The following is a 15203-nucleotide window of genomic DNA, read 5'->3' on the forward strand; positions in this document are numbered from 1 at the left end:
TGGCAGAACTCCAAAAAATATTTTAGTTGTCGTTAATGGAAAGTAAGGAAACTATAGTGTTTCTATTGCATGTGTTTTCCATAGTGCTAGGAATTTCACCAGATTATGATGTTGAGAATAGTAAAACTTAATAGCTTATGCATGTAAAACAAATTCACAAAGAATAACTCCTTTCCTTAAACTTATACCCTTAATTAAGTATTTGGACTTATATTTTCCAGATTGTCCAGTACTGGTTAATGCATTTCATTCACTCTAGAAAGCTCTCTTTTTCAGAATATAATAGAGAGCCACTGACCAGATAGTAGCTGTGCTCAATTTTCGTGGTGTCATCATCATGCTCTGTAATAAGAGAAATTGCCATATTCTGTCTTACCTGTAAAGTATAATTAATTATCCTGCCATTTCTTAGTTTAATCTTTAGATGTGGAACTTTTTGCTGAAAGTTGTCACCTTAGATCCCTCATGGAACACACTTTGGTTTACTGGTTTTCAAACTAATGAAAGTGAATACAAAGCATGAACAATTCTGTAGGAAATATACAAATCACATTTCATATTATTGCTCTTCATTTTTAATGTTGCTTAATGGCAGTGGTGCTCTTACGTGGTTATGTGGCCAGAGAGCTTTCAACATGTGATTACAAACCTAAGAACACATATTTTGAGTTGCCTGTTGACCTGTGGGAAATTTAACAATAGCTTAGGTTTGATTAATATCTCATGTTTGATTAACCTTTTGGAGTTTATGAAAAATACTCTTCATATATGTTAGCTCATTAATCTTACAAAACCCTCATGAAAGTTAAGGCAGATGAATGATCTCCCATTTCATAGATGGGGAATCTGAAAGGTTAATAAATACATTCAGGACTAGAATTTTCCCACTACCATTTCCTAGATCTGAAAATGGTTTTGACATTAATGATTTCATCGTTTTTTCATTATATTTAATTGAAATTACTAGATTATAACAGTAACCATGGTATTTTATTTCTTAACATTTAAAATAAGTTATTCTTTCCTTGTAACCTTTCTTATTGTAGTGTTTTCTTGTGTTAATTTCAAAGAGGCACTTTTTGTTCACTGCCCACAAACTTTTTTTTAATTAGTTTTTTTATTTTTAATTTTTTTTAAACTCTTTATTGGAGTATAATTGCTTTACAATGGTATGTTAGTTTCTGAGTGAATCAGTTATACACATACATATGTCCCCATATCTCTTTCCTCTTGTGTCTCCCTCCCTCCCACCCTCCGTATCCCACCCCTCTAGGTGGTCACAAAGCACCGAGCTGATCTCCCTTTGCTATGCGACTGCTTCCCACTACCTATCTATTTTACGTTTGGTAGTGTATATATGTCCATGCCACTCTCTCACTTTGTCCCAGCTTACCCTTCCCCATCCCCGTATTCTCAAGTGCATTCTCTAGTAGGTCTGTGTCTTAATTCCCGTCTTACCCCTAAGGTTCTTCATGACCATTTTTTTTTTACATTCCATATATATGTGTTAGCATATGGTATTTATTTTTCTCTTTCTGACTTACTTCTGTCTGTATGACAGACTCTAGGTCCATCCACCTCACTACAAGTAACTCAATTTCGTTTCTTTTTATGGCTGAGTAATATTCCATTCTATATATGTGCCACATCTTCTTTATGCATTCATCTGTTGATGGACACTTAGGTTGCTTCCATGTCCTGGCTATTGTAAATAGGGCTGCAGTGAACATTTTGGTACATGACTCTTTGAATTATGGTTTTCTCAGGGTATCTACCTACTAGTGGGATTGCTGGGTCATATGGTAAATCTATTTTTAGTTTTTTAAGGAACCTCCATACTGTTCTCCATAGTGGCTGTATCACTTTACATTCCCAACAACAGTGTGAGAAGGTTCCCTTTTCTCCACAACCTCTCCAGCAATTATTGTTTGTAGATTTTTTGATGATGGCCATTCTGACTGGTGTGAGATGATATCTCATTGTAGTTTTGATTTGCATTTCTCTAATGATTAATGATCTTGAGCATTCTTTCATGTGTTTGTTGGCAATCTGCATATCTTCTTTGGAGAAATGTCTATTTACGTCTTGAGTCCATTTTTGGATTGGGTTGTTTGTTTTTTTTCACACACACACACTACATTTTATTTTTACAAGAGATAAATAAACTGACACCAAGCATTGTAAATGGATGACCACAACAAAAGCAACAATGATTGAAATTACCAAACACAAAACACACTCATACTATGTCATAATATTGACATTCAGTCCAGTAATCCTCCACTGGAACAGCTCCTTTACTTTGCAGTGAAAATTGATTTGTATATTTTTTGCCTCTGAGTCCTTGTGGGACTTTTATTTTTTAATTCAAACAGAAAGTCACAAAAATTATAATCATCCTCATCAGTTCACTCAGTCCCATGTAATTAATATTTTTTTTCATCTTGATCTTTTGTTAGCACTTTTATGAATTCATCAGTTTTCCATTAGAGTTCTGAAAATGCTTATTCATTCAGTTCAGCAGTATAGTCAGTTACCAGAAACCTGTACTTGTCAGAGTCTTTTCCATGAATTCCTTGAAGATGAAACCCTTTTATAGGAACATTTTTGCAAAAGCATCACAGTACACCCAGAACTGTCTGTAAATGACAAAAGACTTAAAAATGACCACGGTTAAAGATTTGATGAAAGTTCATAATAATGCAATTGACAAGGAAATTTAGTTATTTCAGAGATACACATTTTAAAGTAATAACTAGAATTATGACTTATCATACCAAAGCATATAAGATTTCTAGAAATTTCATGTAATGTCTGAAACATTTAAATTAACATATTTCCATACAAATAACCCAAAGAAAGTTTAGTATTAGTTGTTTTTTGTTTGTTTGTTTGTTTATACTGCAGGTTATTAGTTATCATTTTTATACACATCAGTGTATATATGTCAATCCCAATCACCCAATTCAGCACACCACCATCCCCACCCCACCGCGGTTTTCCCCCCTTGGTGTCCATACCTTTGTTCTCTACATCTGTGTCTCAACTTCTGCCCTGAAAACCAGTTCATCTGTACCATTTTTCTAGGTTCCACATGTATGCGTTAATATATGATATTTGTTTTTCTCTTTCTGACTTACTTCACTCTTATGACAGTCTGTAGATCCATCCATGTCTCAACAAATGACTCAATTTTGTTCCTTTTTATGGCTGAGTAATATTCCATTGTGTATATGTACCACAACTTCATTATCCATTCATCTGTCGATGGGCATTTAGGTTGCTTCCATGACCTGGCTATTGTAAATAGTGCTGTAATGAACATTGGGGTGCATGTGTCTTTTGGAATTATGGATTTCTCTGGGTATATGCCCAGTAGTGGGATTGCTGGATCATATGGTAATTCTATTTTTAGTTTTCTAGAAATGTCCATACTGTTCTCCGTAGTGGTTGTATCAATTTACATTCCAACCAACCATGCAAGAGGGTTCCCTTTTCTCCACACCCTCTCCGGCATTTGTTGTTTGTAGATTTTCTGATGATGCCCATTCTAACTGGTGTGAGGTGATACCTCATTGTAGTTTTGATTTGCATTTCTCTAGTAATTAGTGATGTTGAACAGCTTTTCATGTGCTTCTTGGCCATCTGTATGTCTTCTTTGGAGAAATGTCTATGTAGGTCTTCTGCCCATTTTTGGATTGGGTTGTTTGTTTCTTTAATATTGAGCTGCATGAGCTGCTTGTAAATTTTGGAGATTAATCCTTGGTTACTTGCTTCAGTTGCAAATATTTTCTCCCATTCTGAGGGTTGTCTTTTCGTCTTGTTTATGGTCTCCTTTGCTGTGCAAAAGCTTTTAAGTTTCATTCGGTCCCATTTATTTATTTTTGTTTTTATTTCCATTTCCCTAGGAGGTGGGTAAAAAGGATCTTGCTGTGATTTATGTCATAAAGTGTTCTGCCTATGTTTTCCTTTAAGAGTTTGATAGTGTCTGGCCTTACATTTAGGTCTATAATCCATTTTGAGTTTATCTCTGTGTATAGCGTCAGGAAGTGTTCTAATTTCATTCTTTTACATGTAGCTGTCCAGTTTTCCAAGCACTACTTACTGAAGAGGCTGTCTTTTCTCCAATGTGTATTCTTGCCTCCTTTATCAAAGATAAGGTGACCATAGGTGCGTAGGTTATCTCTGGGCTTTCTATCCTGTTCCATTGATCTATATTTCTGTTCTTGTGCCAGTACCATACTTACTGTCTTGATTACTGGAGCTTTGTAGTATAGTCTGAAGTCAGGGAACCTGATTTCTCCAGCTCCATTTTTCTTTCTCAATATTGCTTTGGATCTTTGGGGTCTTTTGTGTTTCCATACAAATTGTGAAATTTTTTGTTCTAGTTCTGTGAAAAATGCCAGTAGTAGTTTGATAGGGATTGCATTGAATCTGTAGATTGCTTTGGGTAGTATAATCATTTACACTATGTTGATTCTTCGAATTCAAGAACATGGTATATCTCTCCATCTATTTGTATCATGTTTAATTTCTTTCATCAGTGTCTTATAATTTTCTGCATACAAGTCTTTTGTCTCCTTAGGTAGGTTTATTCATAGATATTTTATTCTTTTTGTTGCAATGGTAAATGGGAGCATTTTCTTAATTTCACTTTCAGATTTTTCATCATTAGTGTATAAGAATGTCAGAGATTTCTGTGCATTAATTTTGTATCCTGCTATTTTACCAAATTCATTGATTAGTAGTTTTCTGGTAGCATCTTTAGGATTCTCTTTGTATAGTATTATGTCATCTGCGAACAGTGACAGCTTTACTTTTTCTTTTTCAATTTGGATTCCTTTTATCTCCTTTGCTTCTCTGATTGCTGCTGCTAAAACTTCCAAAACTATGTTGAGTGATAGTGGTGAGAGTGGGCAACCTTGTCTTGTTCCTGATCTTAGTGGAAATGCTTTCAGTTTTTCACCATTGAGGATGATGTTGGCTGTGGGCTTGTCATATATGGCCTTTATTATGTTGAGGAAAGTTCCCTCTATGCCTACTTTCTGCAGGGTTTTTATCATAAATGGGTGTTGAATTTTTTCAAAAACTTTCTCTGTATCTTTTGAGATGATCATATGGTTTTTCTCTTTCAATTTGTTAATATGGTGTATCACATTGATTGATTTGCGTATATTGAAGAATCATTGCATTCCTGGGATAAACCCCACTTCATCATGGTGTATGATCCTTTTAATGTGCTGTTGGATTCTGTTTGCTAGTATTTTGTTGAGGATTTTTGCATTTATGTTCATCAGTGATATTGGCCTGTAGTTTTCTTTCTTTGTGACATCTTACTGGTTTTGGTATCAGGGTGATGGTGGCCTCATAGAATGAGTTTGGGAGCATTCCTCACTGTGCTATATTTTGGAAGAGTTTGAGAAGGATAGGTGTTAGTTGTTCTGTAAATGTTTGATACAAGTCGCCTGCGAAGCCATCTGGTCCTGGGCTTTTGTATGTTGGAAGATTTTTAATCACAGTTTCAATTTCAGTGTTTGTGATTGGTCTGTTCATATTTTCTGTTTCTTCCTGGTTCACTCTCGGAAGGTTGTGCATTTCTAAGAATTTGTCCATTTCTTCCAGGTTGGCCATTTGATTGGCATATAGTTGCTTGTAGTAATTTCTCATGATCGTTTGTATTTCTCTAGTGTCAGTTGTTACTTCTCCTTTTTCATTTCTAATTCTGTTGATTTGAGTCTTGTTCCTTTTTTCCTTGATGAGTCTGGCTAATGGTTTATCAAGTTTGTTTATGTTCTCAAAGGAGTAGCTTTTAGTTTTATTAATCTTTGCTACCGTTTCCTTCATTTCATTCTCATTTATTTCTGATCTGATCTTTATGATTTCTTTCTTTCTGCTAACTTTGGGATTTTTTGTTCTTCGTTCTCTAATTGCTTAAGTGTAAGTTTAGGTTGTTTATTTGAGATGTTTCCTGTTTCATAAGGTAGGATTGTATTGCTATGAACTTCCCTCTTAGAGCTGCTTTTGCTCCATCCCATAAGTTTTTGGTCCTTGTGTTTTCTTTGTCATTTGTTTCTAGGTATTTTTTGATTTCCACTTTGAATTCTTCAGTGATCACTTGGTTATTAAGTAGTGTATTGTTTATCCTCGATGTGTTTGTATTTTTTACAGTTTTTTTCCTGTAATTGATATCTTGCCTCATAGCATTGTGGTTGGAAAAGATACTTCATACGATTTCAAGTTTCTTAAATTTATCAAGGCTTGATTTTTGACCTAAGATATGATCTATCCTGGAGAATGTTCCATGAGCACTTGAGAAAAATGTGTTTTCTGTTGTTTCCGGATGGAATGTTCTGTAAATATCAATTAAGTCCATCTTGTTTAATGTATCATTTAAAGCTTGTGTTTCCTTATTTATTTTCATTTTGGATGATCTGTCCAGTGGTGAAAGTGGGGTGTTAAATCCCCTACTTTGATTGTGTTACTGACGATTTCCCCTTTTATGGCTGTTAGTATTTGCCTTATGTATTGAGGTGCTCCTATGTTGGGTACATAAATATTTACAATTGTTATATCTTCTTCTTGGATTGAACCCTTGATCATTCTGTAGTGTCCTTCTTTGTCTCTTGTAATAATCTTTGTTTTAAAGTCTATTTTGTCTGATATGAGAATTGCTACTCCAGCTTTCTTTTGATTTCCATTTACATGGAATATCTTTTTCCATCCCCTCATTTTCAGTCTGTAGGTGTCCCTAGGTCTGAAGTGGATCTCTTGTAGGCAGCATATATACGGGTCTTGTTTTTGTATCCATTCAGCCAGTCTATGTCTTTTGGTTGGAGCATTTAATCCATTTACATTTAAGGTAATTATCGATATGTATGTTCCTATTTCCATTTTCTTAATTGTTTTGGGTTTGTTATTGTCGGTCTTTTTCTTGTGTTTCCTGCCTAGAGAAGTTCCTTTAGCATTTGTTGTAAAGCTGGTTTGGTAGTGCTGAATTCTCTTTGTTTTTGCTTGTCTGTAAAGGTTTTAATTTCTCTGTCAAATCTGAATGAGATCCTTGCTGGGTAGAGTAATCTTGATTGTAGGTTTTTCTCCTTCATCACTTTAAATATGTCCTGCCACTCCCTTCTGGCTTGTAGGGTTTCTGCTGAGAGATCAGCTGTTAACCTTATGGGGATTCCCTTGTGTGTTATTTGTTGTTTTTCCCTTGCTGCTTTTAATATTTTTTCTTTATATTTAATTTTTGATAGTTTGATTAAATTGTGTCTTGGTGTGTTTCTCCTTGGATTTATCCTGTATGGGATTCTCTGTGCTTCCTGGACTTGATTAACTATTTCTTTTCCCATATCTGGGAAGTTTTCAACTATAATCTCTTCAAATATTTTCTCAGTCCATTTCTTTTTCTCTTCTTCTTCTGGGACCCCTATAATTCGAATGTTGGTGCGTTTAATGTTGTCCCAGAGGTCTCTGAGACTGTCCTCAGTTCTTTTCATTCTTTTTTCTTTATTCTGCTCTGCAGTAGTTATTTCCACTCTTTTATCTTCCAAGTCACTTTTCTGTTCTTATGCCTTAGTTATTCTGCTATTGATCCCTTCTAGAGAATTTTTAATTTCATTTATTGTGTTGTTCATCACTGTTTCTTTGCTATTTAGTTCTTCTAGTTCCTTGTTAAACGTTTCTTGTATTTTTTCTATTCTATTTCCAAGATTTTGGATCATCTTTACTATCATTATTCTGAATTCTTTTACAGGTAGACTGCCTATTTCCTCTTCATTTGGTAGGTCTGGTGGGTTTTTATCTTGCTCCTTCATCTGCTGTGTTTTCTTCTGTCTTCTTATTTTGCTTTTCTTCCTGTGTTTGGGGTCTCCTTTTCACCGGCTTCAGGTTCATGGTTCCCGTTGTTTTTGGTGTGTGTCCCCAGTGGCTAAGGTTGGTTCAGTGGGTTGTGTAGGCTTCCTGGTGGAAGGGACTGGTGCCTGTGTTCTAGTGGAGGAAGCTGGATCTTGTCTTTCTGGTGGGCAGGTCCACATCTGGTGGTGTGTTTTGGGGTGTCTGTGGCCTTGTTATGTTTTTATGCAGCCTCTCTGCTAATGGATGGGGTTGTGTTTCTGTCTTGCTAGTTGTTTGGCATAGGGTGTTCAGCACGGGAACTTGCTGGTCATTGAGTGGAGCTGGCTTGGTGTTGAGATGGAGGTCTCTGGGAGATTTTCTCCGTTTGATATTACGTGGAGCTGGGAGGTCTCTTGTGGACCAGTGTCCTGAACTTGGCCCTCACACCTCAGAGGCACAGCCCTGACGCCTGACTGGAGCACCAAGAGTCTGTCATCCACACAGCTCAGAATAAAAGGGAGGAAAAAAAAAGAAAGAAGAAGATAAAATAAAGTACAGTAAAATATAATAAAGTTATTAAAATAAAAAAAAATTAGTAAAAAAAAGCATTTTTAAGTAATTAAAAAAGGGAAGACAGGCTATACAGACACAGATCACACACAGAAGCAAACAGATACACACTCACAAGAAGAGAAAAAGGGAAAAATTTCTATATATCGTTGCTCCCAAAGTCCACTTCCTCAATTTTGGATGATTCGTTGTCTATTCAGGTTTTCTACACATGCAGGGTACATCAGGTTGATTGTGGAGATTTAATCCGCTGTTCCTGAGGCTGCTGAGAGAAATTTCCGTTTCTCTTCTTTGTTCATACAGCTCCCAGGGGTTCAGCTTTGGATTTGGCCCCGCCTCTGCATGTAGGTTGCCCGAGGGTGTCTGTTCTTCGCTCAGACAGGACCGGGTTAAAGGAGCAGCTGATTCTGGGGCTCTGGCTCATTCAGGCCGGGGGGACGGAGGGGTACGGTGTGCGGGGCGAGCCTGTGGCGGCAGAAGCTGGCATGACGTTGCACCAGCCTGAGGTGCGTCGTGTGTTCTCCCAGGGAAGTTGTCCCTGGATCACTGGACCCTGGCAGTTTCGGGTTGCAGAGGCTCCCGGGAGGAGAGGTGTGTATAGTGACCTGTGCGTGCACACAGGCTTCTTGGTGGCTGCAGCAGCAGCCTTCTCGTCTCATGCCCATCTCTGGGATCTGCGCTGATAGCAGCAGCTCGTGCCCGTCTCTGGAGCTCCTTTAAGAGGCGCTCTTAATACCCTGTCCTTGTGCACTAGGAAACAAAGAGGCAAGAAAAAGTCTCTTGCCTCTTCAGCAGCTCCAGACTTTTTCCCGGACTCCCTCCCGGCTAGCTGTGGCCTGGTAGATCCCTTCAGGCTGTGTTCACGCAGCCAGCCCCAGTCCTCTCCCTGGGATCTGACCTCCAACCTCCGAAGCCCGAGCCTCATCTCCCAGCCCGAGCCCGCCCCGGCAGGTGAGCAGACAAGCCTCTTGGGCTGGTGAGTGCTGTTTGGCACCGATCCTCTGTGGGGGAATCTCTCGACTTTGCCCTCCGCAGCCCTGTTGCTGCACTCTCTTCCGTGGCTCCGAAGCTTCCGCCCTCTGCCACCCGCAGTCTCTGCCCGCGAAGGGGCTTCCTAGTATGTGGAAACCTTTCCTCCTTCACGGCTCCCTCCCACTGGTGCAGGTCCCGTCCCTATTCTTTTGTCTCTGTTTTTTCTTTTTTCTTTTGCCCTACCTAGGTACATGGGGAGTTTCTTGCCTTTTGGGAGGTCTGAGGTCTTCTGCCAGCGTTCAGTAGGTGTTCTGTAGGAGTTGTTCCACATATAGATGTAGTTCTGATGTATTTGTGGGTAGGAAGGTGATCTCCATGTCTTACTCTTCTGCCATCTTGAAGCTCCTCCCCACAAACTTTTGAATGTAAAGTTTATTGTTTTTTACTGTCCTAGTTTTATGTGTTTTCTATAATACAAATGTTTGTTTCATATTTAAATATGTATAAATATGTATTTATAATTTTTTATATAAATGTATATTTATACTTCCATCTTTTGCTTGTATAAACCATTTATTCATCACGTATTTATTAAATACCACATCTATAGAGCAGTGCAGTAAGTGTTGTGAGGTGCACTCAAGACAAGATGTTAGGGTCTTCCCTAAAGGAGAATAAAGTCTAGTTGAAGATAAAGTATATATGGGACAGCCAAAAGGCTATTAACAAGGAACTGATAAATAAATGCAAGGTAAACTGCATGTGTGTACTATGGGGCATGGAGTAACAGAATGATGAGTGTGGTTGGGTTAAGGAAGACTTCCTGGAAGTGAAATTTAAACTTTTTCTTAAAATGTGTCAATTGGTGAAGTATGTGATTATGTTTGGGGATGAGGGAATTGTGATATTACAGGAAGTGGGAAGAATAGCCCAGAAGAAGCAATTAACATGGGCCAAATCATGGAGATTTGAGTTGATAAATTAGGAGTTAGAGATGCCATTTCAGAAAGTAGGAGAGATGAGACAAAGAAGATAGTTGATAAAGAAGGTGATTTGGTTTAGAGACTGGAAGAGGAAGATTTTGTGGAGTAGGGTTGAGATTCAATATGAGAAAGAACTGCTGTTAGTTCTTGAGCAATCAGTTAGCAGATGTTTACTTCCCACAGCCTGTCATGTACAAGGCATTTTTAGTGTTGAGCAGTAGGGCAACTCAGTGAAAACATAGGTTCTGTGGAGGATAAAACATCATGGAGAGATACATGATGCAGGCACAGCGAACGGGAGCCTGTTGTGTCAATCAAGGCAATAATGGCCTGAGAATGTTCACTCTAGTAGTAACTTTGGAAGTGGCACTTCCAGGAAAGTAATAGACACTAACAATAAAACAAAGTACAGCAGGAAAGAATTCAGAAAGATACCACATTGTGATAAGCCAACTTACACTTTCACAGCAGTTTTTTTCTAGCTCTGTCACACTACAGTAATAATCTTTGAATAATAATCTTTGCTCAACAGTAATTACCACTGTTGAGCATTTACTGTGTGCCAGGCACTGTGTCAGGTTCTTTGCATGTGATACTTCATTTAATCTCCAAAACAACCTTGTGAGGTAGGTGGTATTATCCCTATGTTATAGATGGATAATTTAGGTCAGGGAGGATAAACAACTTGTCTACATTCACAGAATTATCTAGTCCTAGGGTGAGGCTTTGAACCTCGATCTTTTTATTCTGAGGGATGTACTTGTAAGCACTGTGTTGATTTGTTTCTAAAATGCAGTTCCCCTGTCTACCTTAAATTCTCAAAAATATACATGTGATTAACATACACACTACTATATATAAAATAGGTAATCAACAAGGACCTACTGTATAGCACAGTGGACTCAATATTCTGTAATAACCTATATGGGAAAAAAATCTGAAAAAGAATGGATATATGTATATATATAACTGAATCACTTTGCTGTATACCTGAAACTAATGCAGTATTGTAAATCAACTATACCCCAATATAAAATAAAAATTAAATAAAAAAATAAGAATCTGCTTTTCACCAAAAAAAAAAATACACACACACACATGGCATGGCCTGCTAAACCCTGAAATCTTTATGTATATTTTTCAGATCTTAAGTATGTTTCATATCGTATTGAAACCTTAACAGATGAATGTTTAATGTGTGTGTCTCACATAAAGCAATGCATCCAAGATAAATGAGGTAAAGAAATAAAAATTGCCATTGAAAGTTAAAATAATAAAAAAAGGTAACCAAGTATAATTATCAAAAGCCTGGTGTGGATTATTATTATAATTTCTCATTAGTCAGGATTTGCATGAAGATGTCGAAGAAGCTGGTGCACTGCAGAAAAATCACGCTTCTGTGACATCTGCAAACTCCACAGAAGCTGCAGATTCTGCCTGCCTGCCTACAGAAGATCAGTCATTAAGTACTGCAAGCTGTGAAATACCCACAGAACACACTCCAAGCAGTGATCCAGAGGGTGCCCTAGAAGTAAATGATTTTGAAGCGACAGGGGAGAAAGAAAACCATTGTGATGATAAATCTTCTATGCCCTCAACTTCAGAAAAGGAAACAAGTGAAAATGTGCCTATGGCCGAAGAAACTGCAGAGCAACCAAAGAAAAATAGGATTACTTACTCGCAAATTATTAAAGAAGGCAGGAGATTTAATATTGATTTGGTGTCAAAGGTAAGTACCAGTTTTACCCATCTTTTCATAGAACAATACTAAATTTTAATTGATTGAAAATAGCATCCGGGTCCATAAACCCACTTTTAATAATTTTATTCTCTGAAATGTAGAACATTTACTTTATAAAGAGATAGTATCTGAAGTTTATAGCTCCATTAAAATATTCTTTAAACATAGTTAAAAACACATTAAGAATGCTCAGTACTATATCAAGGATACTTCTGTATTGGAACACGTTTTCCACCCTAATATTCTCCTCCTACTGCATGGGCACTATGAATTCTACCAAGAAAAAAGTCTAATGAACCTAATTACAGATCCATGTTATTTATAGTCAGTCTATTAAATGAACTTTTGTTTAGCCCTTATTTATATAGTAACTATTTTAACATCTATATGATGATGAACATTTTGAAAAAAACAATGCATTTTTGAAAATTATCGGTTCAGGTGTGAGGACTTTGGAGGATAATTTAATAGTAGTGGGGGCAGGGAGATTGGTAAGAATGCTATTTACTTCAGTTATTTTTCTATCCTTACCTCTAATGTTAGGTCAGTATGACTTCAGAAGAGGTTCCTGAGTCTTAGGAGGATATAGTGTTGTACTGGGTTTATGGGAAGCAAGGCTAATTTAGTGCAAAAGCATAGAAAATGAGTAACATAAAAGGTAATGGCCTTAAAGGGTTACAGTATAGGGCTGGGTGAAAGTAGAAAGAAACAGACCAAATACCGTAAGTTGAGGGCAAACGAGAAATTGAAAAGAAGTAGGAGAGGGTGGTGAATAACATCAGACTTGCCTCAAAACTAGGCTTTTCTTTTAATGTGCTCTCCTGAAGTTCCAGGTTATAAAGAGAGGGACTAATGCTCCTCACATTTTGCTGATCCAATCACACATCCTCATACTGCTGATATCTTTGAACCTGATGCCTGAAAATATGAATATCTTTTTACTACTCATAGTTTCTTTCTGACATAGCTCTCTGTGCCTGATTCTGCCTTGGTCTGAGTTGGCTACTGCCTTGGTCCTACCTAATATTTCTGTACCATCTATTCCACCTACTTTGATCCTGCCATCCTTTGAAATCTAGCATTCTTTCCATGTTACCTTGGCTATTAATTCCTGGGTGGAAGTTAAATCATAGCTCACTAATAGTCTTCCTATTCTCATGAGCAGGAAAGAATTAAAAAAAAACAATAAATAAGACAAAACACTGAAGTAGTCAAGTAACAAATAGGTTTTGTTCTGAAATTTTCATTTTGAATTAGTTACTTGGAATTTGAAATGCTTAACTGGAAGAAACGGTGAATGGTGGTTAAGAATCAAGACTACTTCATAAAAGTCTCTAACTTTTATGTTAGCTGAAATATAGTATAAATCTTGCAAAGGGAAATGGTAAAAGAAGTGCTGTTAGAATTTTTGGAATTATTGTAGGAAATGATTCAGTTGTATAAGAAAATTCATGCTGGTTGTGGTGCAGGGGGAGATAGTTTAATTAGATGCTGAGATATTTGAGGAGACTCTGGAGGAGATTTCTGGGTATTTTCACAAGTTTGAACAGTTAATAATAGTGGTTCTCTTAGGGTAAATTAAAAACAAACACGTTAAGGCAGTTGTATTTTGTCCTGCATAGGTTTCATGGGTTCACATGTTTAAAAAATAACTAATAATGATTTACTGTACTCATCCTACAAAAGCAGGGGTAGCTAAAGAATGTATAACCATAGCAATACAAGAGGTTTATTATCATTTTTAAAAAGTGAGTCATTTAATGAACATTTATTGAGTACTTACTGTGTGGAAAGCAGTATATTCCATGACATTGGGTCAATCAGTTACTCCTAGGAAATTCCATCTGTTGTAATAATTGCAGTTATTGCATCTGAGTGTAGGGTGATTGACAAATATCTGTCTGAAGCCCTACCTCTTTCCTAAAGTCCAATTTGATATCGCCAAACTATTTGACATTTCTACATGCATTCCATTTCAGAGTCATCATGATAAAACTGACAAGTATTGTGGTGCTTTACAGTTTACAAAACTCATCCCTATATACAGCCTTTTAAAAAGAAATCTTATAGCTCAGGGTAGGTTAGTTAAATAAAATATAGTACTTTACTGCTTATGCTTATAGAGAAGATGATCAAAGATGAAGTTCTTACAAATAAAACTCATTTCAAAGAAAGTCCATACCCTTAATAATTATGAAACCAACATGCCAAGTGAAGCAAGAGTTGTTAATTATTTAATTTAGTTGCCATTATTATAATCAAATTGAAGTATTCTTTAGCCTCTCACCACTGTGAAATTGCTATGGTAGGTCACTTACATAATGATGGAAAAGAAGCTTAGGTTTAAATATGGTACATAATCATTTCTAAGCTTCAGACAAAAGGTTATGTAGTTTTTATTGAAATGTGTTTTCACTCTTCAGTGGTATCTTAAATGCTTTATTTTTAAAGCTGGAATTAAATCTTAAGGTTTATTAGATCTTAAAATACATTCTGTGTTTGATATATTAATATTTGTGAAATTATTATGATACTGAGGGATCACTGAATCTTGAGTATTTGTGTTTTTAAACAAATAAGGTATTTGAAGTAACTTTTATTATAATTATAGAATTAAGACTTGGCAATATATTCTTAAAAGCATGAGCTATATCAGTTGTGTAGTTTATTAGGCTGAAGGTAATGAAGTAACATGCCATATTTAGTCAGGATAATTGATTTTTAAAAAAGCAGTGTCAATTTTGTTTCTTATGCACAATGTTAGACTGATATAATAGTTTTAAAAAATTTACCTAACTGATACTGATTTACAGAACGACTGTACTGAACCTCTTGCGTACTCAAACTAATGGTTTTTTGTTTTATTTTGGTTTGGGTTTTTTTGGCTGGTTATGCTCTGTATAGGTTTTTTTTTTTTTAAACATCTTTACTGGAATATAATTGCTTTACAATGTTGTGTTAGTTTCTGCTGTATAACAAAGTGAATCAGCTATATGTATACATATATCCCCATATGCCTTCCCTTTTGTGTCTCCCTCCCACCCTCCCTATCCCACCCCTCTAGGTGGTCACAGAGCACAGAGCTGATCTCCCTGTGCTATGTAGCT

General features: G+C 36.6%; 1 protein-coding gene across 1 annotated transcript in view; it reads left to right on the plus strand.

The window, feature by feature from the left end:
* CHM (CHM Rab escort protein) overlaps positions 1-15203 on the plus strand; it is a 175627-nt gene that overhangs the window by 41837 nt on the left and 118587 nt on the right. The window contains exon 5 of the mRNA XM_060137299.1: positions 11697-12084. Within this exon, the coding sequence (XP_059993282.1) occupies positions 11697-12084 (388 nt within the window). The remainder of the gene's footprint in view (positions 1-11696; positions 12085-15203) is intronic.

Source organism: Lagenorhynchus albirostris, chromosome X (assembly GCF_949774975.1).
Source record: "Lagenorhynchus albirostris chromosome X, mLagAlb1.1, whole genome shotgun sequence".
In the NCBI taxonomy this organism is placed as follows: domain Eukaryota; kingdom Metazoa; phylum Chordata; class Mammalia; order Artiodactyla; family Delphinidae; genus Lagenorhynchus; species Lagenorhynchus albirostris.